Source organism: Pholis gunnellus (genome assembly GCF_910591455.1).
Source record: "Pholis gunnellus genome assembly, chromosome: 11".
NCBI classification, from domain to species: domain Eukaryota; kingdom Metazoa; phylum Chordata; class Actinopteri; order Perciformes; family Pholidae; genus Pholis; species Pholis gunnellus.
The window spans coordinates 20330145-20358140 of record NC_136538.1 but is presented as its reverse complement, the minus strand read 5'-3'; the positions used below and the strand labels follow the sequence as shown (position 1 = coordinate 20358140).

The following is a 27996-nucleotide window of genomic DNA, read 5'->3' as shown; positions in this document are numbered from 1 at the left end:
GACAGCTTCAGTTGACTGCAAAATGCTAAATACAGTTAACACCTTTGACAAGAAAGTCCTCGTCAGCAGATGGACCTTTTATCGGCTGATGAAGACCACAAAAGGTGACTGAAAGCTGCACAATATTTCCCAGTAAGTGACAAATTCCCAATAGATAAAGCAGAAGATCCGTTGAAATCTAAAACCAATCAGAGTGACTCCACGTTTCTTCTTGCCAAACCAATAACGTGATAGTTTGTCTCTCAATACTATTGGTGTGAGGGGTTGAGTCAAAATAGACCACAGTGTGTGCGTGTGTGTGTGTGTGTGTGTGTGTGTGTGTGTGTGTGTGTGTGTGTGTTCATGGTAATGGTAATGAAGGAACATGTCACAAAGTGCCACAGCGAGGCTCATTGATAGTTTCTGAGCAACAATGGAGCTCTATGGCACTGAGGAAGAAGATAAATCAGGCTTTGATACACACACAACACTTGTTAGTCGATGCATTCAGAATTGAAGAAGCATGTTGAATAGCACCAGAGTCTGAAGGAGTCATGTATATACTTACAGACATACACGTTCACATGTTATATATAAACCACGGCCTGTCATCAGTATGTGGTGTAACTCTATATCTCTCAAACTGAAACTGAGCATGTCCCCCTTGCTCCTCTACAGATTCAAGCTTCCCCCACTAAAAAATACTAATTTTCTCCTTTAATGATCTTTAAAGAAACTTTATTGATCTCCATTTGCAGCAAAGAGGAACAGGAAGCAGCAAATAATATTTAAAGACATGCAGAGGGAGATAATTTGCAGAACAAAATGCATTTAAAAAATGAAGTGAGAGGCTGCTTCTAGCTTTAGCCATTCTGCCATGGCTGGATGTCAGTCTTTACTTATTGTGCAACTACTGAATGAATGAATTATAACACTATTTAATACAGAGATCATGGTCCTTAGAGGTAACTAAATACTTTAAGTATATATTGCTAAAGTAAAACTTCAGAATACCTCTTGCAGTACTGCTTGTCTTTGTGTGACATGTGTTGGCTGCACATGGAGGGTGAAGAAAAAAAGAGTACTATTTTTAGGTACTTGTACTTTACTTGAGTCCTTCCATTTTACGATACTTTATACTTCCACTCTCCTACATCTCAGAGGAAAGTATTGTACTACATTGATTTGACAACATTAACTGTCATATTTGATTGGTAGTTAATGCTAATACATCAGTACTTTTATTTGTAACAGAGTATTTTGCTTCTTTTACTCGCCCCACTATACATAAATGCAGTTAAAAGGTAATAATCAAATACATGTCAGAACGAGCCTGTATGTGTAACTTATGATACTTTCATTGCTGGTTATACTTTTGAAGTATGACTTGTACTTTTACTGGAATTATTTTGTACATTATGGTATTGCAAAAAAAAAACTTCTGAGTACTTCTTCCAGGCTACTGTATGACACGTGTTGGCTGTACAGGAGCCAGAGGAGTTGGAGTAAAAAGAAAAAAAAGTAAGTTAAAGTTATGTAATAAGTTATGTCAGAGAACAGACTGAACTTTCTGGTCCTACATTTCAGAGGTGTCCCGTTACACCTCCACTCTGCTGGGCGTGGTCCGCCTCTCCTTAGACGTGCTCTGATTGGCCACAGGTCACGTCACTCGGGGGTTGACCCGCAGGTAATTGGTCAGCGGAGTTCCTCTTCCACTCCTTCTCAACTTCACCGTTCATCTGGGAACTCGGGTCCGACTCAACTGTCGTGTGGCGCACTTGTCCAACTCTATCCGGTGTCACGAGCAGACGTACCGGAGAGAGTCACCGGTGAGGTTTCAGTGGAAGTTTAAGTAACACGAGGAAACCGAGCCCAAAAAAAACTAACCGATTGGAAACTTTTTTCCCACCTCAGAAGACAGTTCGGGGGAAAAACATAAAAACAAAAATGGCAGACAACGAACACGTTTCTTCCACCACTCCTCTGTTCGGTGGAGAGGGGCACCACTACCAGGCCGAGCCGGACCAGCCCAAACAGGACCTCTTCAGCGTGGATGATATTGTGGACTTGGTCGGCGGGGCTCAGGACGCCTTGGACCGCCACTTAGCTGAAGATAGTGCGCCAGACGAGTACACAGAAGAAGAGGAAGAGTTGTTGACGTTACCGGAGTCTGTGCGCGTAACGGAGGCGGAACCGGTGCCAGAGGAAGAGGAGACTGCCATCCCGGACTCTACCAGCTTCTCTTCCTTCGTTCCCGATGACATCCCTTCTTTAATTGCCGAGGAGCCAGAAGAAGTTGTCGCCCCGAGAGTAGAACCCGAGTCCTTCCAGATCGAGCCGGAGCCACAGGAGCCGGAGCCACAGGAGCCACAGGAGCCACAGGCGGTCCCTGAGCCAGAACCTTCTCCGGAGATCGACGTCCTCCCAGCGGCTGAACCCAGGAAAGCAGCTCCAGCCTCCGCAGAAGAAGCAGCAGAGCAACCTGCGGTGACAGAGGAACCACCAGCTCCAGCATCTTGTGAGTGTCGAAACTGAAATAACTGAATACTGGAGCGATTTAAAGCAATTTAAATAGATAAATACATATTTGTATCAACGGTATGTTATGAGTGAAGTGTAGTTAAACCTGTATTTTCTATCTTTTAACAGTTCTATAGGCTAACGTTAGCATTGTTAGCTCGCCCAGGCGCCCAAATGGAGATACATAAGTGGGGTGTGGCGCCACATGTTATCCCTTTTAACCAAATGTATTCCCAGTTAAAGTTAACTGTATCATATTGAAACGTTTGCCCGGATTTGTTAACGGTTATTTCCCGTTAAAAGTGAGGTTAGCCGGTTAGCGGTTAGTCATCATGAAGCTATAAACCTGCTGTCAGATAGTAAAGAGGTCTTATTACACCGGGACAAACACACTTTTAACCACATGTGTGTGTGTGTGTATATGTCTTATATATCTTTATATACTTTAGAACATGTCCGGTCTTGTTGCACAGATATTACCTATTATATATATTTACCCGTTGAATAAGCTAACAGGTTAGCTCAGGTTGTGTTGTAGAGATGCGGCCCACCTGTTTCCACACATGAAGCATAATGTGCACTTATTGCACCATTTTTTAAGCCTTCAACGATATGTTGACAGCTCGCTCCTTTTTGCACAAACATCAATCGTGTTTTATTGAACATTTCACATGAATATACGTAATGTTTTCCACCGTTATACGTGTCATTATTGTGCCGGACTGTACAGCATCTGTTATGTGACTCTAACCGTTGCGTGTCCGCTGTTGCTAACGGTAACATTAGTAAGGCTAAAAGCCAGAAAATGTATAGTTCATACATCTAGAAAAACGAGGCGATTAGAATAAATAAAAAATAGCTATGACACAAACGTGAGATGGACTTTTTTTTATATATCGTGGTGGATGAATGAAGTAGGAAAAAAAAAAAAAAACGGCCACGTTTAGGGGGGGGGTGAGGACCTGTCCGATAATGGAATCACGGGGCCGTTAGCTAGAGCACGGTGTACCGACGCTTGTAACCCAGAGATTAGTCACAACAAAGGAATCCGCTCTGCGTCCACTCCCTGTCGGGCTCTTTTCCTTTTTCCATATTACTTCCAGACTAAAACCCCCAAAAGCCTTCAATCTGTGTTATGCATGTCGCGCTGTCGCCGTCATTTTATCAGCCATTCACCATCTCCTCCTCCCATCTCCTCCCAAACCAACACCCTGAATCCAGAAAAACAATTCAGCCCGTGAGGCCTTCCTGTGTCTCCTTCTATGCTGCTACCACAGGTCTGAATGATCTTCAAGTGGCGTTTTTGTTAATGTTTGGACTTAATTTCAGGAAGTGTGTATTGTGAGCTGATGCTTTTGTTGTTGTTGTTGTTTATTGGGATGTGTCAGATAGCAGGTTAACAGGCCCATCTTGCCTCCTCCAGGCAGCAGAGAGACAGGGTGGGGCTGCTTGGCAGGCCCGTTTAGGTGAATAAGCCAGGAGCTCAAATTAAAGCATTGCAGTCACAAGTCTGAACAAAAGATAAAAACGTTATTATCATGTTCCCAGAGTTTTCTGTTAATTTCTAAATTAGTTTCCTCTTTTTCATCTCTTTAGATGGTCTAACAGCTTTTATCACTCTCGTTCTTTCTTTTCTTTTTGGTCATTTTGACGTGTGAAGGCTTGTAAGGCTGGTTTTACATTCTTGAAATATTTTCCTTCGTCATCTCTCTATGTAATTATCTAATGCCGAAATGTTAAATGTGACCAAAGTGTCGACATGAGATGCAGAAGCTGCATTCATCATGTTTTTGCCAACGAGCGGCCGTTTACTGTGTCATGAACTCACTTCTTAAAATAACAATAACAACAATCAGCATTGTTGCCTTTATTCAATGGTTTATAATTTAGAGGCAGACAGGAACTTTGGGGAGAGAAACGGGGGCACTTTCTAGTATTCGTATTCAAATTGATTATTCATAAGTACGTTTGTTTTTTTTGCTCCAGCTTCTCACCTGTGAAGATTTGCTGCTTTTCTCTCTCATGTGACAAAAGATTGTTTCGGCAAGGCAACATAACAGGCTTTAGGAGACGCTACCTGACATTGTTCACTATTTTATAACTTTTAAAGATGAATGATTAGCTTTAAGTGGAAGCTCTCGCACTGAACCCTGATTCCTTTTTGGTACCAAACTGAAATTTCTGAGTAAAACTTGAAGATGTCAGATTGGATCAGATAGTTCATAAACAAAAAATGTTGCCAGTCTTAGATGTTTTTTTGTTGTTGTTGCACATCTGCTTGTGTTTCAACAAGATTTAACATTTGAGAACGTTGTGGTTTTGTTGAAATAGTTCTCGGTTAGGTATCGTTAACAATGGAGCATACAACTCTGTTGATATGAATCAATATGTCGATCAAACAAATGTATAATTAGGAACTATTTTGTAATTAAGTAATAGATCATATTTCATTTAAAAAACAAACCGTTGCTGCTTTTGTTGGTCTTACTTTACAATAAATTGATTATTTTTTTGTGGTTAGCTGTCATCTTATGCTGACTTTAATGGCCATTTGTTCACCGCTTTTTAACATTTAAAAACCAATAATCAATTAATGGAGAAAATGATTGGCAGATATTGAAAATGACAATTTTGTCTCTAATATTGGACATTTCTAAATGATACTCAGCCCCAGGAATGATTCTTTTATATCACATATGTCTGTCATACTTTATCAAATAATTATTTAATTGAGTGAAATATGGCTCAAACTCAAAAACCAGCACCATATCATTGTCTTTTAGAGAAACAGGACTCAGCAGCCAGATATCAGATATCTAATAGATATTTAATCCGTCTTCTCTTCCCTGAACATGACTCTGACTCTTATTCGATGAGTCCCGCTGTGACACCCGTCGCCCTAAAAGAGTTTTTTTGTCGCCACCCCCCTCGGCCTTGTCAGACAGAGTGACTCACAGGACGGTTAATCAACGATCTCCGTCGGCCTACATCTTATTTTTGGGTCACCTACATCCGTCAGTGTGTATTTGTGAAGAGCTTGTGAAGTGGTCAGGTGGATTAAATGGAGAGGGGAGGCGTCGGACACACAAGTCACGGAGGCTTAAAGCTCAATGTGCGGCGTCCAGTGTTGTTGTTTTCCTCTGTATCCTGGTGAAGGCCCCAGAGTCAGGCCCCCTCCACCCAAAATCAGCCACATCAGGTGGCTTCTATCTGTAGTTTCTACTCTGCCAGCACAGCAGCTGGCTCTGAGTCTAGAAGTGAGTCAAACTCCAGAATAATATGAGAACCACATGTTTGTCTGTTTTAAATTGTGCCTCTTATCGCTGTGATAAACAGAGATTTCCACAGCTGATGATACTTACCCACGTTGTGCTGATTCATCACATTAAAGCTGATTTTATGGCTTTGAAAAACTGCAAATATTCTCTATATTTTTGAGACTATGGTACATTTTTTTTACTCTTAAGAAAAATGATAATGAAATATAGTAAAAATAAAGTTTACTATAAACCCGTAAAAAAGGAAGGTATTCTCAACTGTGCCCGAACAAGCAGTTTTACAAGATCTTTAGCTAAATGAAACTAGCAAGTTAGCTTTAAGCTGTCAGTACTTCTATACATTCTCATACACACTTAATTGGTGTATTATGTCGTTAAATGCTGTTCACATGTTGTCTTTGCCTGGTACAATTTAAAAAAATTACAAAATCTGATGATTAAAGCGTAGTGTATGTGAGTGGGCCGGTTTACAGGGTGTTAAAAGTGATGATGTAATGAGACCTCAAACATATCTGTGACATTTCTTACTTATTGATCGACATATACTGTAAGCCGAAACTGATGCGTCTATAATTAGATAAATAAAGATGATGGTATATGCTGTGTCCTTGCAGTACGGAGCTCGTCTTAGCATGCAGTTAGCCTAGCTTAGCATAAAGACTGGAAGCGGGGGGAAACCGCTAGCCTGGCTCTGTCTTGAAGGAAAAGCCAGAGATTGAATAGTGGTTGAAAACTGATTTATATTAAGGTCATGTCAGCAGTTCAGTAGAAGTTAAAAGGCTTGTATAACTGTTGGCTCTGTAGGTTATGGAGAGACTGCTGCAGAGACAATTGATTTCATTGTCTCTGCAGATATTCAGAACATTAAACAAACCAGTCCAAAATCACCTGCATTGGTTGACTGCCTTTGTAAACATTTAAAACGGTCATGTTACATACTCTGTGTGTTTTAAACCAGCAGGAAGCAGAGAATTGTACATTGAGTTCTTTATTTTACAAGATAGCAGCAGGTGAGCTGTCGGTCTGAAGTCGTATATATCAGTGTGGAGCTGGAGGAGCATTCATCGAGATACTTATAGCTCGAGGAGGCGACACATACCTCAGTGTGGAGAGCAAGGCAGATAAACTGTCCGTTAGATAATATATGTTTTATTAGGCAACCATTGTAACGTGTGGCCAACACACAGTTTTTAGGTTGTACCTAAGAAGTTAGGCCTTTAGTTGGTCACCAAAACTGACCAAAACGTGAACGGCTGTAGCCGCTGGCAGCAGGTTGTAACTGCCTCCAGCCAAAAGAAGTGCATTGTTCCCAGCTATGTTTAGGATGGCATGTGATGCTGACTCTAATCTGGTAACATTTGCTAAGACGGTGCCCAGTTATTTGTAGTCTAAATCTTAGTCTGTTCACTGTTAACGGGAGATGTTTGATAAGCTTCCAACCTTTTTTAATATTAAACCTGTCTGGTTCAATCCTACAGATCCTCTTCATGGCTGGAACTTAAACCTTGACAGCAGAGGTAACCAAACAAAGAGGCCCGATATGAACAATCAATTTGGCCAAATGATTATCAGATCATGAGATCAGCATAAATTGTATTTCAAACAAATTCTCTGAAGCTTCTGATGTACGTGAATCCAATACATTTGATAATCAACTCACGATGCATCACTGCTTATAATTTATGCAGATCTTTTACTTTGATTGTCAAAGTTTGATTTTAGTCCACACTCATGATATGGTGAATATACATACAGTATATGAGTCTCCCACCCTGCTTTATTTTCACAGTGGGAGCTTCTCAATGCAAATGAAGCCCTCTCCCATCTTCTTTGGCGATTTAGTGCCTTGCTTAAGAGCACTTCCTCGGTTCTTGTCACTTACTTATGTATACTTCTAATGACTTCAGGGAAAGTTATACACTTCTTTTGTGGTTGACTGATAGGAGGCCTTGGATGTTACAGGGATTATAATGTTGTAAATACAAAAGTAAACCGTTAACCTTCTGGGTGGAAAACCTGACTAAACAAAAGTGTGTTTCTACTTCTGGATCTGAGCGCCAATTGGCTATTAACTAACTTTGAGACTAAAGAAAACTTAAAAATGCGATGATTCTCAGGCAAGTTCTGCATAAGGAGCATCTTTTCTCTGGGATTTTAAGCAGAGTTATGGATGTAAACTTGAACTGGACACAGATTCAATGGCATTCTCAGAAAGGGTTAATGGCGCTGAATCTAAAACCCTTTTCAACAGTGTTAACTTCTTGCTTTCTCTCGGTGACGTGGAAAACTGTACACATAGTTGACGATAGACTTTATCGTCTTTATTTCCACACACTTTGGACCTTTTGGATTTTTTTTACTGTCCTGCTACATAGTTTTGTTAAATTGGTGAAACAACCAGAAACATTCCTCCTTCATGTGATTCAGCTTAATTTGTTTTTAACTATTTGTTGTTTAGTAAAACTGACAGAGCTCAGAATGAAGTTTTCTCACTGTGGCAACATCACTGCTCATATTACTGAAGTCCTGTTGTTGACGTGTCAAAATGTGCTGTTAGTCACGTCACTTTTAAAGCTTTTAAAGTATTTCATGTTATTTTGATTTGATTTTTTACAATTCTGTTCCCTAGCTTGTTTCCTTTGCAGCTGAATTGCCGGCGTTGCCCTCTTGTTGCTCACTTCTGTGAAATCTGCGGATTACAAACCAGTTATCGTAATCACTTCCACCTGATCAGAGGGGAATTCTTTCTGTGCTTGTGTCTCCTAGTGACAGCTGTCCTCTTTTGTGTGCTTTCAGCCCTCTTTATCTTTCTCCAAAGCAAGCTGTCATGTCTGTTTAGTCTTGCTGTGACGCCAATGCTCTGTCCTCCCCCCTCACTACCAAATGAAACCTTTCACAAACATTCACACACCTGAGAGAACCGGTTGAGTAAGCTATGTAAACATACAGCATCACATTCAACATTCAATGAATGTCACGCTGTTTAAAAGTAAAATGGGGTGAAGAATATCCTGCAGGGACCCACGTCTCCCTCTTTAACTACACTCAGAAGCTCTAATTAAGACGTCCCAGCTGAGACTTACTGGCATTGTAGGCCTACCGTTATATTGTACCTGGTTTCCACATTAGACTTTAAACCTCACTAACTGCATTCCTTGATAATGAAGACGCTATCTGTCCTTCTGGTCTTTTCTCTTCTGGGCTGACTAAACTCACTTCCTGCTGCTTTCTCTTGTTTCCTCCACAGATGTACCTTCTCCTTCTAAAGCTCAGCCTCATCCTCTGATGCAATTCCCTACAGGCAAGTTCTCTCTGCTTTCTTGTTTCCCCACCGGTTCCTCCTTTTTTATTATTTTCTTTCACCACTTCTTCAGTTCACTTTCCCTCCCTTATTCAATGAAGTGGCAAAAACAACCCTTTGCATGTAAGAAGCTGTAGGTTTTTGTCACGTATTCTAGCATTTGCATCGGATGCTTGTGGGTTAATATCTTAAAAACACTAAATTGGATGTTTGACTTTGCTTGTGTTGCATTGTGACTCACACGTGACTGTTGTAGAGTAGCTTGACATGAACTTAACACAAGTAGTATAGTCAGAATAATGATTCTCCTCAGTGATTGACAAACAATATTGATTCATTATATTTAACAATATTTTGTGAGAGTTCTTTGAGAGGAATCATTATCTACCATCACTTAATAGTTTGTTTGTAAGATGGACTGAGCATGGTTTATTGGCACCAGACCTGGGGACAAACATGTTTTACCACCATGCATCAAACCAGGGTGGTAAATACAGACCACCAGACAAATGTTGCCAACTCCTGACTGTGGAAGGTAGTCTTCTACACAACATTGGAAACCTTTATATTGTAGTCCAAAAAAACATGGCTGTCGTTTAAAGACAAATTGGTTTCCTTCCCTACCTGAGGTTCGCTTGATTTAGCTTTTCCAACACTCAAAAGACAGTTCTGTGTTTTTATAGGGTCTTATTTTGTAGGTTTGGCCTTTTACATTTTACTCAAACTTGGTTGTTGGGAACTGAAGATGGGGCAGCATTAGTCAAGTCAAGTAGGAGAATTGGAAATAAAAATATCAGGGCGAAAATGTCCATCATAACCGTCTATTAGATATTTCTACTTCTGAGTTTCCCACAGTGTCTTACTGTGACGGTGTGCCACATCTCTACTAAAAACTACCCTATATGAGTGCTAATCATGGTTTCCACTCTCTACTACCAGCCACAGCCAACCTCTTAGCAGCACTTGTCTGGTCTCGCATTCCTCAAAATGTTTGTGGTACCAGTTCTACCCAGGTGTGGTGGGCACTGTAAGGAATGGAGTATGTCTTTGATATGTGCTGTATTGCATTCTCCCTCCTCCCTCTCTACTCAAGCACTTGGGCAGAAGGGTGATTCCCCTGCTCCCATCTCTCCTCTCTCCCCTCTTCACTCCCCCGACTCGCTGGAGGAGCTCTCTCTGACCGAGAGTCCCAACCAGCCCCCGACTTCGGGATTTGCCGCATCCTTTGGCTCCTCCTTCTCCACTGGACCCCCCACTACTCATTCCAAGGACATGGCTTGGGTGGGTGAAGAAGGTGGCTCCGGACCGGGCCGTAGTAAGATTAAGGAAGATCCGATAGCTGGTCCTTACCTGAGTTTAGGGAAAGACCCAGGGCCTCATAATCCGTGTGAAGACAGCGGAGTCTCCTTTTCACCTGAGGAGAAGCTGATTAGCTCAGACAGGTCCTCCACTGGCCCCTCCCCCGTGAACCCCCAGATGAAGGTCCCTGAGTCTCACCTTGCCTCCTCTAACCCAACAGAGCACTGGGATTCACCATTCCTAGCATCTCAAGACAACTCCAAGGACTCCATGGATACCTTCTCCAAGGACACGGCTCCCTTTAGCTCTTCCAAGTACGAGCCAGACCACGACAACAACTCTGATGAAGACGATGACCTGATGTATGAGGTGAAGAAGAATAACAACCCATTTGAGGGCTTTTCCCCACTGGCGGACAGCGGTTACTCCCATTTTGGAGACTCCAAGTCCGACAACAGGGCCTCAAAAATGTCAGAGAGTCCCACTCCGGATCTGGTTCAGTATGGCCAGACTGGAGAATCCCAGGATGCCCCACCATCTTTCTTAGACGAGGGGAAAACATTTGAGACGGGCAAGATGGCTGCCGACTCGCTCATGCAGTCAGTGAACCAGTACTCATCTGGTCTGAAAGACGACGACGATGATGATGATGAGGAAGAGGAGGAAGAGGATTCTCCTCTGCCACCGTCGCTTCCAGACATCCTGAAGTCTTCCCCGCTCAACCCCGACAAAATGGACTCCGGCTCCTCAGAGGGCAGTCCGGAGCAGAGTCCCATCCTTGAACGGAGAATGATGGAGTCTCCCAACCCTCCGATCAATCTGTCTGCTAACAACCCGTTTGCCTTTGACGCTAAAGTGTCCCTGCTGAAGGAGATGACTGAGCAGTTGGAAGTGAGAACGACTGACAAAGTAAAAGTCGAAGACGACACGAGCTTTGATGCATTCGATCTTGTCAAAGAGGCGGAGGAAACCACCCCCACTACGGTCAAGGAAGAGAAACCAGTCAAGATTGAGCAGAAAGATTGGTTTTCAAGCCACGATTCTCCGAAAGTGAAGGATCAGTTTGAGCCTTTTGACTTCCAGAGCAAAAAGACCGCCGCTGAGGATTCAGATTCAGAGTCGCCAACAGCGGACTCCCTGTCTCCAGTCCTGGAAGCTATGGCCAAGAACCCTGCCAGCTTCCAGGTGGAAACCGAGAAGATGGACCAGAAGATGGAGATGGAGGAGCCAGAGATGGCCGAGGAGGTCTCCGAGCATGAAATCTCCTCTGAGGAGTTTGAGTTCATCGAGCGCCCACCCAGGGGCGTTATCGACGAGTTTCTCGAGGCTCTGGATACTTCCAAGTTTGCCTCCTCCAAGCCCCCAGAGATCCCCATGGATGATGACCTGAGCTTTGGGCAGAAAGACGTGCCTCCATTTTCAGCTCCACCTGTGACCAAAGTAGTAGCCACACCTCCCAAGGTGGAAGAGGAGGCTCCGAGTCAGAGCTCCTACCTCATCCTCACCCAGGCCTCCGCCCAGAAGAGCAAGGCCGAGCTGGAGAAGCTCGACGTCCAGCAGCCCCCATCCCAAGCTCCGCTCGTCCACTCCCCCGTCCGCAAACCAGACGAGGCGGTCGCTACGAAGAGCGCGGAGGCTGGCAAAGTGTTTAAGATGCCAAACGTGAACATAAGTGCAGGTAAAATAAACCAGTCCCGGCATGGAAACCATCCCCCCCCCACCACCACATCCAACCCAGTTATCACTGGCACTTCCATGTTCCATCGGCATAATTCTCATCTTCACTCTTTTGTTCTCCTCAGTTATTTTCTCCCAGCCCTACCACCAGCTGCCAGTATTCACTTCAGATCCCTTCACTTCCTCGTTAGTGTCACCTTTTTCTTTTCTTGCATCATCCCTTCTGCATTTTCTTTGATAATTAACCCCTTTGCATTGTTTAATTTGTGTGGTTGCGTGTTCTCATTGTGGTTCTTTTTGCTTTTGCTGCATTTTGTGCATTTCTGTCTCATTAGATTTAACATAACTTCATCATTTTATTTTTTGCATTTTAAGATATGGTAAGTAAAATGTGATATTCATTTTCATTTCTGTTCTGTTGGAAACAGGAGCCCATTTTTATTGTTTTTAGTACAAAATATTTTAAGATGTTTTATGCATGATGAGCAGAAATAAGAAGTCTTGTGAAACAGACGTTTATCACCTACAAACACTCGTAAAGTTTTTCCTAATTTCTTCCATCTTTGCTGTCGAATTGATTTAAGTTTGTCTGGTTTTAGCTTCTCTCTGCTCTGGAATTAACTCGAGATGCCAATCTGAAACACAACACCACCTTTTATAGACCCCCACACCCACCCACACAACTACATACACACTCATGCACCCAGCGCAACCAACCACGCCCTGTCACTGGCTCACATTCATGTGCTTTACAATCTCTCTCCACACCCTGTAAATCATGATTGCATCACATTTTATGCACCGGAGGCTAAATACTGAATATCAACCTCTGTGCCAAATACCTGAAGCTGTAATGATTTTAAGAGTGTGTTGAACCTTCTATTGAGTAAGCACTTTAAATATTTACACATCAGCAGGTTATTTGACAGATGTTTTTTTCTTTCGATATAATAAATGATGGTTTCTGGAAGATCAAGTAGACGCTATAGACCAGTCCATTAGATCCCAGGTAGCATTCATCTATGACAAAAATACATAAAAACAATGGTAGGAAGCACAAATGGTTCTCTTGATTCATCTGTGAGTTCAGTCTAAAGGAGAGCAAATTAGTTTATCTTCTTGAAGTACAAAGTACAGTCAAAACGTTGCTCAATCAAACGTGACAGATATCGCAGTAAACTGAATATCTTTCAGTTTTGGACCGTTAATCCGATAAAACAGACATTTGAAGACGTCAGTGAGCTCTCAGAACAACATAATTCATGCATTTGATAACTTTAGTGGTGCTCCCTCTACTATCCATGGCAGGTTTAAAACCGTCCATCATGGTAAACCGCAGTAGCTGACCTTTTAATGTACTCTGAGGTAACCGAGAATAAATCTGTGATGTAACGATGTTTCAGAGGCCGTATGCAGAGCTGTCTTCTTCAGGGCTTTTAGAAAGAGATGAATGTTCCCCGGGGTTCTGCTGTCTCTCTGAACACAACAAACCGCTTACTCTTCATTTTAATGGATGACTCAGTTGTATTTAAACTGATATTGATCAGTTAATACACACACACTCATATTAATGCCAGCCACAGTGTTACAGACTGTGTAACTGGAGCAGTGGGACGAGCTGGCGACGCTTTAACTGTGTTTTGGAGGGATCTCCTGTTAATTAAAGCCGCTGCCGCCTCCTCCCCCTCCCTGCATTGCGACACTGGCAGGCCCACAAAGGGTTCTCCGACCCAGAAACCACTCCGCACATGTTCTTCATTACACAACTGGAGGTGCAGCGCTGCCATCTGAACAGAAATGTCCCTTCACGCAGCAGCTCGCTTCATTTGTTGAGTTCTCTCTATCGACGTGGTTTGGGCATCCCACGGATACTATTCTGTTTTTATCTTACTTTAATGAGTTGTTTGTGTTATTAGGGCTGAAATTAGCAATCAGCTTTCTTATTAATTATTCTAAAAGAAAATAAGTTTCATCCCAATGTTCCAGAGGCTGAGGTGACCTCAATGTTATGTTTTGTTTGACCAACAGGCCGAAACCAAAGAGTAATAGCAGCAAATGTTTATTGACGTTTGTGCTTTAAATGATAAAGCGATTATCAAAACAGTTAGTTCTGTCAATCGAGTAGTTGTCTCTGTTGAGCCTAATTGTTGGTGGTAAAAGGGGCGTTGTTGCTTCTATGGAAATTGGTAAATGATGTAGTTTTTACTGTTAATATATTAACAGCAAAACAGTACTTTTACAGTAATTGAAAATAAGTTTTATTTTGTTTAAATGTCATTGCAACGACCAGCACCTAATATTTGCATTTACCAGAAAACTACCAGGCAAAAGTATCTTAGAATGATCAATAATTAGATATTAACATAATTAATGTTTCATATAGTAGATTAAGTCTATATGATTGAAAATACATATTTAGAAGTTCCCTCAAACTAATCAAATAAATATTAGTGTGAAGACTGTCTGTGGTGACTCAAGTGGGTGAAACCAGCAACCATGGAAATGTTAGAAAAACATAACGAAATTCATCAATAATCTGTGTGACTGAAGTCTACCGTTCTATGGGGGGGGGGGGGGGGGGGGGGGGGGTGACTCTGGGGTGTGTCGTCAGTGAAGCAGAGCAAAGTGATCCCGGTGAAAGGTCACTGTGTGCTTCTCTTTTTATGTAACCGTCGCTTTCAACACTAAAACGTCTCCTCTCATGAGCTGGAGGTCTCACGTTGTTGATAGCAGACCAGAGTGATAAGAGAGCCGGCACATGTCGGGGAGGACACTCTGTCCTCAAATATAGAAAATTACATTTAACATGAACAAATCCATCAAGTTATCATTAATCAGCACATTTATTATAATACAATAGAGCTGAGCTTTGACCTCTTAAACTTATTGTTACATCAATCAATTTAGCTTTTAATAAAGGGACCAGCAGTCTGTTTAAATGTTTTAATTTATCAGGTCTTTGCTCCTTTAACTGAAGCCTCACACACACACACACACCTATAGGTCTGTGTTTTGATGAGTAAGGGCCTTTTGAATTAGGCTGTAAGAGAAAGAGGTAGAGGGGTTTATAAAATGAGACCAGCTCCCTCTACTGGAAGAAGTCAGTGACTACAACATGGATGATTCAGTCTAACTCCCTGCTTCTGTCCCATAACCAGATATAAATCAGATATACGCTGGTAACACACAAAGCTGTGCATTTTTATATCTCCCTGTCCTCAAACCTGCAGTCATTATTGACTATTATTGCACTTTTATTGCTTTATTGCCTCATGGGAGATGAGGACAAAACTAACTCCAAGGATTTTCCTTTTTATTGAAACAAAAATGTCTCTAAACAGATTTAACTTAATCAATAATAATTAATTGCAGCAGCATTAACATTAGTATTCTAACCAGATGTTTAATGCCAGTTGAGACTATTGACACTCAGCCCTACAGATTGTCAGCCATCGTGTGGTTTGGTAGTGATTGCAGTACTTTCATACCTCTGTGGAAAATATTTAGCTTTTGTTTTTCACTTCTTATAATCTAAAACATGTGTAGGTTTCTCTTGATGCTGCCTGGTTCAGTGAATACAACTGAATCAGTGCGATAGCTAGTCTGTCGTACTGCTTCGTCAGCAGAATGATGAGGGATGAAGAAGATGGGGGTGCGGGGGTTATTGGAAGGAGAAAAAGAGGGGGAATGGGAAGATCAGATTGTGGTGAGGAGGAGGGAAGAGAGAGCATGCCAAAGAGGCTGATCAGAGCAGGAGGAGGGTGAGGAGGGTGAGGCAGAGACGTTTATAGTTGCTGCGTCAGAGCGCTGGCAGCAGACAGTCAGCTGACAGGAGGGAGTTCATTCGCTCGCTGCAGTCATTTCCCCAAAGGAAGCCTTGCTCCCTCCTCCCTCCCTCCTCCTCCTCCTCCTCCTTCTCCTCTTCCTCCTCCTACAGCCTAACACACACACATTTAGTGCCTCTTGCTCGGCAACTCTGTCTGGAATGTGTGTTTGCTGATCGGACGGCATGGAGAACAACTCTGTGGACTGCGAGCCTGCAGCCAAGCACTGGAGAAAACAGGGTATATATACACCTCCACCTTTCTGTCTTTGTGTTGTTGGACAGTGAACACCTCCACCCTCAGCGTGGTGGGAGGTGTTCACTGCTGCAGGGAACTTTAGGAGGACGAAACGCTGTCCCAGATAGCTTTTTATTGTATTGCTTCGGCTCTTCTTTCTTGCTGACTGAGGGAAATAGATATTTGACATTGGTACTAAGACGGAGGCGAATCGATTGGTGAATCGGAGTCGGACGTTGCAGCAGATTTATCTGGAGCTCTTCCACCCCCACTGTTGGGTTCATCGATTCAAACATTGCAGAATGAGCTTTAGAAACCAGATTTCTTTACTAATGTCTTGCTTCATTCCCCTGTGGGACTACTTTTTCTTGTCAGTGTGATTTGTATCTGATGGTGACTCCTCTGCTGTTTTCTTGCTTATCTAGCCGGAGGCTCTGAGTCCTCACAGATAACATGACTGCAGCAGCTACAGAAGAGACCTTTGCACGGTCAGCCAGTGTGACCAAAGGTGGACAGTAGAGAGGAGGAAGAGAGGAGGAGGGATTTGTGACCAGAGTGACGTTAGAGTGGCAGTTTAATGATCCACTAGTGGGCCTTGAATATGCTAATGAGCTGGAGGAGAGTCCGGCCTGAGCTTTGTGTGATAGAATAACTTAAATGTTCAGTGTTTTACAGCTCAGGCATCATGCTGTGTTCCTGCAGTATGAACGTGGATAATCAGTGACGTACACTCGCAGTATTTTGTGCAGGAACTATGGATTTCTGTCATTGTCAGCCGTCAGGATTTTGTGGCTTTTCCTCGTCATGAATGATGTAGAATGAATATTTTTGTGTGAAACAAGCAATCTAAACAGCTAACACTTTGGCCTGTGGGTTATTGTGTGACCATTTCTCACAAGAAAATGAGAACTTTCTTGCCTTATTTGTCCATTATTACAATAAATTAGTTATTAAATAATAATGAACAAATGCTCATTTGCGGTTATAGAACGTATGATTGTTGAGCACCGTGTTGGCCTGTTCTCACCTCTTGTTGCCACGGCTCAGAGTTGGATTCATGATGATGACTTCAATGCTCCATTTAATTTGGAGACTTAGATTTGCTGCTTTAAAGTAATACTTCACCCACAAAACAATCATTTGTATATCTGTACTCCGTGTTAGCTCGGTTTCTTGAGGAAATCTCGCACGCCTCCGATGTGACAGGAGGAAAGTCTTGATGAATAAAAGTTAATGAAGACAACGTTTAAAACCAGCAAAACTTTATCAAAACACCTTCTTACCAACTTTCACACAACTTGAGAAAAGTCTCATGTATCCAGTCGTACGCTCACTACTCTCGTGCATCGTCACTAAAACCTAAGTATTTAAAACACTTCTGCATACACAGTCTCACACATGCACACTAGTCTGTGCAAGTCCAGACGAGTCTGAAGAGTTTTAAATGATAAAATAGTAAAATAAATATTAATATACTTCAGGCATCCTTTGATGGAGTTGATCCTGTAGTCTTTTCTCAAGTGTGATGCTTTGCATCAGGACTTATCTTCTCCTGCTCCTAAATTAAATAGATGGCAGTAAAATCTTATTTACCTATTTATTTGAATAACACATATAGTTCATAATAAAATGGAAAGGGATCCCTCGGCATATAGACACCATTGTTATCACATGCAGAGTCCTGCTGTCTGCTGATCTTCATGTGTCCTGCAGTCGTTGCATCGTAGTGCTGCTGTCGCTTCTCATCCCAACACTGAAGCCAGTGTGTGTGTGTGTGTGTGTGTGTGTGTGTGTGTGTGTGTGTGTGTGTGTGTGTGTGTGTGTGTGTGTGTGTGTGTGTGTGTGTGTGTGTGTGTGTGTGTCAGCTCATTGAGCCGGTAATGAGCGAAGAGCACGAAGTGTCCGCTGCTCGGCTGAAAGAAGCTGGTGTGTTTCTCTCAGGAGGGTTTGTGTGACACCACAAGTAATACAGTGAAGAAGCACTTTTTAGTGTGTGAGGAAGTGTGTGTGTTAATAAACTTGTCGTTGCAATAGCAGTGAAATAATCAAGCTTTATGTCGCAAGTTCAACTGTGTCTGTCGTCAGGAAAAAGGAACATTATTTATTACCAACAATGACTCATCACCTTCCTCCTGAAGTCGTTGTGATGTGTTCATGAGGGAAGGAAAAGACCAAACCGATGAGTCATCTCGACTTTCAGAACTCAACAATCCTTTAAGATTATAGCAGTTTTTAGTCACTTTCTTTGCCTGGAGAAGAAAAAAAAGACATGTTTTAGCCCATTAAGTACAAATCCAATGTGTTGTTTTGACATTGTCAGTGACTAGAGCTGAAACCATTAGTCAGTGAATTGATTGGTGGATTAAGAAAGTTAATCAGCAATTATTTTTAAGCAAAATTGTAAAATAGTTCATGTTTCCAGCTTCTACATTGTGTGGATGATCTGCTCTACCTGATCTTACTAATTATATGATCGTAAACTGAATATTTAAAGCAATAAATCTAGATTATATCACATCCATCAGTGTGATCCTCCATCTGTAATCTGCAACACAGCGATGCAGATGTGATAAAATAATCCTTTTATTAGTCCCACAGTGGGGAAATGTACAGGATTACAGCAGCATAGTGCAAACAAGAGACAAAGTAAAAAACAATGTATCAAAACAGATGTATCTATGTCTGTTGATTTTAATCTGAAGGTGATGCTTCATTGAGGGAAACAAACGACTTCATAACAGTTTGTTTGAGTAACTGGTCGCATGCAGACGGCTTCCTGCTCACATATTTAAAGCTGCAGGTGAGACTCGTTCCAGTTCCACAGGTTTGTGAATGTATTGAACGTCTTCCCTCAGCTCCTGCAGCCTTCAGCCGCTTTAACTGTCAAAACGCAGCTTTGACACCAAAATACAGGACTTTGGACCGAGCACAGTTGTGTGCAATATAATGTTAATTATCTACAATATATGTTAAGTATTGAATGATTTCTTCAAAGCCCCATAAAAGCCCAGGATGATTGTTTTGAGTCCAAAGATTCAAGTCTTCAGTGGCTCTACCACCTGGTGTTACTGGACAGCTGGCCGTTCCTTACATGGGTTTTTAACTGATGCACAGTCTCCCTTTCTTTCCCTCCAGTGTGTTGGATTATAATTCTTAACTTTGATCTACTCTGCTTGGCCTTTCTGGGGCTGGTTGTCCTTTTACAGCCGCGTTTTGCAACACACCACCTCCTCCCTCCGCTGCTGTCATAATCGATTTCTTCATGATAACGGCCTTTAACTCGGTTCAACTTTGACCATGATGCTGTGTCACTATATGAAAGGTGAATTCATTCGTGTTTCCTGATTATGTTTATCCGTGTCTGAACAGTTAATGTGAGGTTTTTCTTTTGTTTCTTTTCTTTTGTTTTTAATCAAATAACTTCAAGTCCTGGAAGGTATTTGATGTGTTTTCCTTCTCAGAAATCAAATTTAAAAGTGGCTTTGTATGTTATTACTAAAGCTGTATTTTACAGGTCTGTTTTCTTAATAATCTCCTCGAACCGTTCGTGTTTTCAGACTAAGTTTAGTTTGTCGTTTTGCGTTAAACAGGCAGAAGTTTTGCGTTTTAAACTCAATTATTAATATATTGTTAGGAATATAAGTCAATGTTCAGATGACCTGCTGTGCATTGACTAAAATACAAAAAATAGCCTCTTCAGTTAAATTAAGATATGTTGCACGTGATAGTTTTGACCTCTTGTTCTTTCATATTCAGGATTTGTCATGGAGCTAAACGTTATATATTTAAAACCCCTAATTGTGTAGTAATCAGCCGTCCATCCAAAGAGGCCGAGCTGCGCATGTCTGCCTCCCTCCTCTTCCTCCTCTTCCTCTCGGTCTCTCGCCTCGCTCTCACCCCTCTAGCTCAGGCGGAGCCGCTGCACGCTTAACTGAGGTTCAAGATGGACGCCAAACAGGGTTAGTCTGACATAATCTTTTGTTTACCGACCCGCTCTCGCTCCTCTTTTACATGCCGCGTTTGCGTACGGTTATGTCGGTGGTTTAGAATTTGCATGAGCACCGTGTCTGGATCAGCCCGGAGAGAGAGAGGCGGATATCGGGCCGTCTGCGGAGGTCATACCGGACTATTTTTAGCCTGGCTCCGGCGGCGCTAGCACGCTACTGCTACCATATGTAGCCAGGTGGCCACATTTGGACCGCGGAACCTCCCCCTCCTCGTGCTCCTCACCCACCTCCTCGTGCTCGCTACTCTGTCCTTGTCTTCACATCCAGACAAACGTCTCTCTTGTCAAAACCTACCGGCCACCGTGCTGCTGCTGCGTAGCTAACAGTTAGCACCCTGACCAGTTAGATAATTAGGGGGAGAGCTAGCTGCCAGCTAACGTGCTAGCTGTCAACGCCCACACGTACACCCCGCTTTGCATAATAAGCAAGAAGCTTCCCGAAAATACAGCCTCTGTTTCTAGTGATTATAGTGTCTAAATAACCGTGAGTGAGACGACTGACACCACGTTTTGCGGTGTCAGGAGGCCAGAGGCGTCGTCTTTATTGGAAATCCCTCTGATCTAGATAGAGATAGAAAAATGTCACCTTGCGGGAATAATAAAGTGTCTGGCTCTCTCTGTCTCTCTCTCTCTCTCTCGCTGTCTGTCTGTCTCTGTCTCTCAGTTGAAAGCGCTTCAGTTCTGAAGTTGGTGTCTTTCTAAAACAGCAGCAGCACTGAGATACATTTAAAAAAACGTCCACTTTTTAAGTAACTGTAGAAAATGCAGAATGTTTGCCAAGTAGAGGAGCTGGTTATACTAAAATATGGAGCAGATGTGAATGTTTCATTAAAGTAGGTTTTACTGCAAGTTATTGTAATTCATAAACAAAAAAATTGATGATTTATCAAAGAATTGTATCAAGTAGGGGAGCAACTAACGGTCATTTTCATTATGGTTTTAATCTGCTGACCTTTTAACTGAAAAATTGTTATAACGATGCCCTTCGTAAATTCACCAGACGCTAAGGTGACCTCTTCAAATGTCTTGTTTTGTCAGAAAAATCCCCAAAAACCAAAGAGATTGAATTTGCTGTCACATGTGACAAAGAAACTCAAAATGTCATTTTGCTGGACTGACAAATCAAATGATCATTTCAGCTCTCGCACCAAAAAGAAACGTCGGACGTGTTTTTTTTTCTCTGTGTTGATAAATGTTCTACCTGTGGTGTTTGTTTCGAACCTGTCAAGTAATGAGCCATTCTTGGTTTATCTCATTTATTAGGTAACTGTGCAGAAAGACCAAAGGGTGAGCTAACATACAATATTTGTACTCATTTGTTTTCTTTTCTCCTCTAATCCTGTTAAACTGTACTTTTATACTGAAAGTAAAGACGCATACTTCTACATGCGCCCTTAACGGAACTGGCAACTACTTGTTGTGAAGTGAATACAGTGGAACGAGTGAGAGAATGCAACATCTAGAGGCTTAATGTTATCAATAGAACCTTTAAAATGTTAGGAAATGGGATAAATAGCCGTCAAAACTTTCCTTATGCGACCAGCAGTCCAAATAAGAATAGGTAGAATAAACATGTTTAATATCCGGCTGATGTAAGATGAACGAGTGTTTGTCATGTCCTGCAGGCGGAGCGGTCACTTGTTTTTGTCCACTCAGCCTGTTAAGCCCGTTTTGTTGGCTTCTGAATATTTTGGTCGGCTGCCAAACTCATTGTGTCCGGTGAGTCGGTCTGTGGTGCTGAGCACCTGCTTCTGTCTCTCTGAACATCAGCTCACCTGCAGCCTCAGTTTGCATTTTAATGCCGCTTTGCTTATCGGCAATCCCTCTTTATCTCTGGATGTACGTGGCCCCGGGTCCCTAAAGTCACAGCACCGTTGTGTTTCATGATGTGAATCGTGTACTTGATTTTCAAAGTGAAACCTCACATTTAAATACTCTTCAGCTGTATTTTCCAATAGGCAAGGCAGAAACATTGCACTGGCAGATTCCAGCGTGCCGTTCGACCCGCTCTTGTCATTCAGAGTCACAAAGTACAGCATGTGTCGGAGCCTGCAGGAAACCCAGGACTCCTTCACTGCTAAACTTGTCCACTGACCTGCCTGGAATTCCCTGGTGAAATATAAGCGTGCTCAGTGCAGGACCCGAGTCATGAGCCCAGCTGTCTCCCAGGACAGTTCGATCCCCCCCACCACCACCACCACCCCGTCTTTGGGGTCCGTAGAGAGTGAAGGAGCTCCCTGCAGCACCCATCCATCAGAAAGACCCTCATGTTTAAAAACTGCTACCGCGGTTTGTATTTATGACCCTTATTTTGTTAATAATTCAAGTTGATAAACTCCTGAAAATACAGAAGTATGTTAGAAGTAACATACAATAGAAATACTCAACTAAAGTAGGCTACAAGTACCTCAAAATTGTACTAAAGTAGAGTACTTGAGTAAATGTACGTGGCTACTTTCCACCACTGCTAAAACAAGAGCACCTTTTTAAATGGTCTTCATGCTGCCAAACTTGAATTATGTCGTCCTGCAGGAAAAAGTCTCAGAACTTGTAGTTCTTTCAAATGTTATGATCACATTTCATGTTTTATTTTTGTCCATAGATCTATTGTTATTCATAGCTCTCTTTTGTTAGCAGCCATTTTGTTCTTCATCAAAAACCTGGCAAAAAGAAGGGAAGCGTGTTTGTAGAGTTTCAATGTTTATCCACAGAAATCTTTCATAACCAATTTTATTACAATAAAACCATGCTCATGCAAGTCAAAGCGGATGTGCTCCGATGTGTCCGGCGGAGCTGGTGTTGCGTCAGAGGGAAGTAGTCATTAGGGTGAACAGTGTAAAAGTCCAGAAGGCACAGAAGTGAGGAAGTGTGCGAGTCAGAAGCTACAGGGAGGGATGACGGTGTGACCTCTGACATCAACCTAAGAGCTGCTCCATCACATCCACCCACCAAGAGAACGTGATTCTAGTTTTAACTGTTGAGTGGAAGAAACAATGTTTGGAACTTAAACTTGATGCAAATTCATTTTGTAAGTCTTGTGTTTGTTGTGGACCCAAAACAAATTGATCGCAAACATTCTTTCTCTGTCACTTCATACGACAACTTCATGGTTTCTGATCTCATTGTGCGTATTAGACACAGGTGTGAAATGTAGTGATTTACACTGAAAACCACTGTGTATCTGTTAGTTATTGGGCATGTCAACGATCAGACGTCCATTTATTCTTATAAATGATGAACAATGAAGAGCATATTTTAAACCCATAATCACAGCACAATAGAAGTCAATTCATGATACGAAAATAAATAATGTGGTGCTTTGACTCCTTTTTGTTGCAGATCAATATTAAATGAAGCGTACATGCAGCACAACCTCCAGACCTCCTTTGAGGACATAAACTGTCACTTCTCTCTGGATGTTTGTCACTAACCATCCCTCTTCCTCCTCCTCCTCCTCCTCTTCCTCCCCCTGCAGTGGTGGATCTCCTCTACTGGCGTGATGTGAAGACCACCGGTGTGGTGTTCGGCGCCGCCCTGCTGCTCCTCCTCTCCCTGACGCTGTGCAGCATCGTGAGCGTCAGCTCCTACATCGGCCTCGCTCTGCTCTCCGTCACCATCTGCTTCAGGATATACAAAGGCATCCTGCAGGCCATCCAGAAGTCAGATGATGGGCACCCATTCAAGTGAGTACCAGAGAGAGAGTGTGTGAGACACTCGGTGGTTAGATTGAAGAGGGTTTCATACTATGTTCGGTTAATATTCTACGATCTTGGTTTAAGTCACTGCACTACACCACCAGCGTGAAATTTCAGCCCAAATGCATGTTTTTTTTTTTTCAACATTGCTGACAGCAGAGCAGCTAATATTGTTAGCGACAGCAAGAAGCCAGCTCTAAAGTCATAATAATGCAGAATAATAGTAATACACATACACATTTTAATGCTGCTTTTTAAGATAGTCAGACACTTAACATACCTAATTAAATAAGTATCAAGATAATGTAGAAATACAGAACAAAGAGACGCATAGGCTGTAAACTGAAGCATTAAACTCTGATTTCATTGGGAATCAAACTCTGCTCTTCACAGAGATCATTGACCTGATTCATCCTGATTATCAGTCGGTGCTGCAGGCGCTCTGGTCTGTCTGCGGAGGTCACGTGTGTCTGGACCACATGTCCTTTTATTTTATATTTACCACTACATTACATAAAAGCACACAGACTACCACCGTACAATACTTCACAGGATCACTGTCCACAGAGTGGACTCTTTAATGAGCCGGCTGGTTCTACGTCCTTCATCCTCCCCCCTGGCTCCTCGTCAAAACCTTCTTACTGCGTTTGACATTAGAGCACATTAGCTCAGATTAGCATAATCGTAGGAGGTCACATTTCAAGATGATTTCTCTACATTCCACAGTTTTTATGCAGCTCTCCTTCCTCTCACTGAGGGTTTAAAGTCTCATCATCATCGCCGTCTCTGCTCTGTCTTTAACCTGCTCTCCTGCTGCCCCTCTCAGGCAGTACCTGGACCAGGATGTGGCGCTGTCCGAGGACGTGGTCCACAAGTACAGCGACTTGGCTCTGGCCAAACTCAACAAGACCATCTGTGAACTGAGGCACCTGTTTCTGGTCGAGGACCTGGTCGACTCCATCAAGGTGAGGTTCAGCTTCACAGGGAGCGTCTGTCCGCGTGTCTTTGACGACACTTCTTCTGATCGACTTCACACGTAACAAGTGTTTTGCTCTGGACCCCATGAAGCGCCGTGTCAAGTGTGAGGTTGCTCATGAGGTGTTCTCGAGAAAGCTGCGAGCAGCAACAGGCGCTGCACTAGTACTCAGTAATCACTGAACTAAGATGTTTATGTGTTTAATACCTACATGAGATTTAGGAGTGACCACCGCTATCGAGACACTAAATGAGGAAATATCGTTTAGAAGAATGAGTCCTTTGTTTAGAAATGTAGAGAACCACTAACAAGGGAGACGTACCTGTAAATAAACAGCTTTACCTTAAATGGTGAGCTTCATTTGCCCTTCTCTACATGACATAAACCTTCTGTCCTGCCACTCAGAGAGTTTTATGAAGGCTCAGCCATGTTAATCGGTAGCACCTACAGTAGATTGAGTCTGTAGACCAGTGTTGGTAACAGATGAGCTTTCAGAGCTCTGCAGCTGTCAGAGGCCTGTCGTCGCCTCGCTGCACCCTCTACCCTGCAGTCCAAATACAGATCTGAGAGCAGCGCTGTGCAGAGGAACTTCCCTTAAAGGGTAAAAAAAAGTCTGATTCTTTTAATCCCATCAGGAGGAAGTTTGAGCCTCAGGAACAGATCGCTAACGTGTGTCTGGATGCATTCTGGGATATTGCGGTTATTCTTCTGCCTCTGATTAATGTCCTGTTACCAGTTTACACCAGCAGGTCATTGAAATGTCACAAATCTAAACCGTGTTGGGTCTTTACGCTGGCGGCCATGTTGGCTCTCGATGCTCCACGTTCATCATTAACACAAGCAGAGAATCTGTCACGTTACATTACAGCACTGGAAGCATTTCTACGAACTCGGCTTCAGGGTTTACAAAACAAAGACCAGACGTGTTTCTGCGTCCTGGTCCTGTTTTAACCCACAGACACAGACAGACAACAGAAAAACTTATCGTCTTATTTTTAAACAGTTCATTACGGAAAACAACATGGCCGCTGAGATATTTCTGTTCAGTGTCAAATATTTTTGATTCTTTAAAAAGAGAAACAGACGACTCGTCTCAGACAGATTGATTCACTCAACAATTCTTATCTTTGCTCTGAGTGTTTATATGAATAATTAATGAGAAGAATGAACTGAGTTAATTCCTGAGAGGAGACTCTCTAACTGGTATTGACTCGGAGCTCTTTATTTCCCTCTCTTTCATTAAACGATTGTTGTAAGAGTGAGCTGGGGTAGAAGAAGTAATCACATCTATTACTTCAATAAAAACACTACACACATTAATACACAGTAGAAATACAAGTTAAAGTCCTGCATTAGAGCTCCTACTTAAGTAAAAGTACAAAAGTATTGGCATCTAAACATATTTATAGTACCAAAAAGTAAAAGTACTCGTGCTGAGTTATTTTAGAATAATATATATTCTATACCTGGATTATAGTAACAGTAGTTTTATCTATAATAATACATAATAATGTATTAGTTTATTATATTTTGTATCAGAATTTGTGAATCAACTTAAGCTGCAAAATGTTGTACAAAGTAAAATATTTTCCTCTGAGGTGTAGAGGAGTAAAAGTATTGAGTAGCATGAAGTTAAAAATACTCAAGTACACATTTTGAGGTACTTAAATGAAGTACAGAAGTTTGTGATCTTTTAATAATAATCAGTGTTTTGTTTCCTCTCTGCAGTTTGCTGGGTTGATGTGGATCCTGACCTACGTGGGCTCCTTGTTCAACGGGCTCACTATTCTTATTCTGGGTGAGGAACAAGTCGCATGTCGACATATCGCTTTATCGCTTTAATGATTCACACGTTAAAACTATTCTCACTTTGGCTCCTTCTGGTGGTGAAATGAAGTATTACACTGATTCACATCACATCCGTCTTTAGTTTCACTGAGAGATTCAGTGTCTGTTGGAGTTTTAAATCAGACTAACGAGAAGCAGCTGTCACATAACTTCTTCTTCTTCTTCTTCAGCTCTGATCGGACTGTTCAGCTGCCCGATCGTCTATGAGAAACACCAGGTGAGTCTTCACCAATGATTCAATGTGGATCAGAACCAGTCTAAAGGGACCAGGTGGACCCAGATTCATTTACACTAAACTTTATTTTACAGTTATATAAATATGCGCCTGCTTTACATGTGTATGGTTACAAAAACTGGCGATTGAGTCAATAATGATCTACTTTACACTTATGCGTTTTTTAGACAGCTTTAGTTACTTTACAAATTAGGATTTTACATAAAATACAGATCATAAGATAATAAAACATAACAACCTCTTACAAAAACATCAGTGTCTGTTGTCAGTTCCACCAAAGAGACATTTCTCCTCAACGTATTACATCGTGTCATTTAAACGTTTGCTGCTGTAACATTGGTGAAACACGTACTTTAACTCTTGTCTGTGTGTTTTCAGGCTCAGATCGACCACTACCTGGCTCTGGTCAACAACCAGGTCAAAGACATCGTTGGAAAGTAAGTAGTGTTTCCTTCTTTCCTTTCCTTAATCCTCCTCCTGAGATCAGCGAGCCTACCAGAGAGCGGCTCTAATGAACCAACAGAGAATGTGGACAGTTTGATCTGTCGTATGGAAGTACGAGAACATAATGTCAGTTTGTCAAAATTATGAAATATTCAAAACTACAAATTACAAGAGGCTCAACTCTATTATTTCAGCACCACTTTACTACTGATCAAGAACTAATTATTACATATGAGTAATAATGCAATTTTATTAATCTGTCTTTATATTGTCATTTTAAAAATGGAACCGCAAAATTAATTGTAAAGATTTCACTCGTTCGTTTTCATTGATTTCTGTCTTTAACTTCCTTTCGTCCTCCAGGGTTCAGGCGAAGGTCCCCGGGATGAAACGCAAAGCAGAGTGAAGTTAACGATAAGTCGCAGTTTGGATTCAGGAAGTCCTGAGAGGGAAGCTGGTTGGAGGGGAGGAGGGGGGTGTGTAGGTGGGGGAGGGGGGGAGATATGAAGAAAAGGCTGAAGGACGGGTCTGGCGTGGATGCAGCCCTTCTAACTTTATTTGTCAAAATAATAAAAACACTTTTTTTCCAGTTCAGAATTCCTTTTTATTGTTTTTGTTTGTGTGTTTTCTGGAGAAGTTGAAGCAGGTTTGAGGTTCATGTCACCGAGGGCGGCTCG

General features: G+C 42.1%; 1 protein-coding gene across 1 annotated transcript; it reads left to right on the top strand.

Moving 5' to 3' along the window:
* Positions 1-1712: 1712 nt before the first annotated feature.
* On the top strand, positions 1713-27789 carry LOC306703389 (uncharacterized protein). Its single transcript, XM_079169352.1, has 9 exons — positions 1713-2497; positions 9025-9078; positions 10172-12055; positions 23597-23804; positions 24643-24781; positions 26521-26590; positions 26811-26857; positions 27254-27312; positions 27683-27789. The coding sequence occupies exons 1-9, from the start codon at positions 1927-1929 to the stop codon at positions 27723-27725; spliced, it is 3075 nt and encodes a 1024-aa protein (XP_079025478.1). The 5' UTR covers positions 1713-1926; the 3' UTR covers positions 27726-27789.
* The last annotated feature ends 207 nt before the right edge of the window (positions 27790-27996 follow it).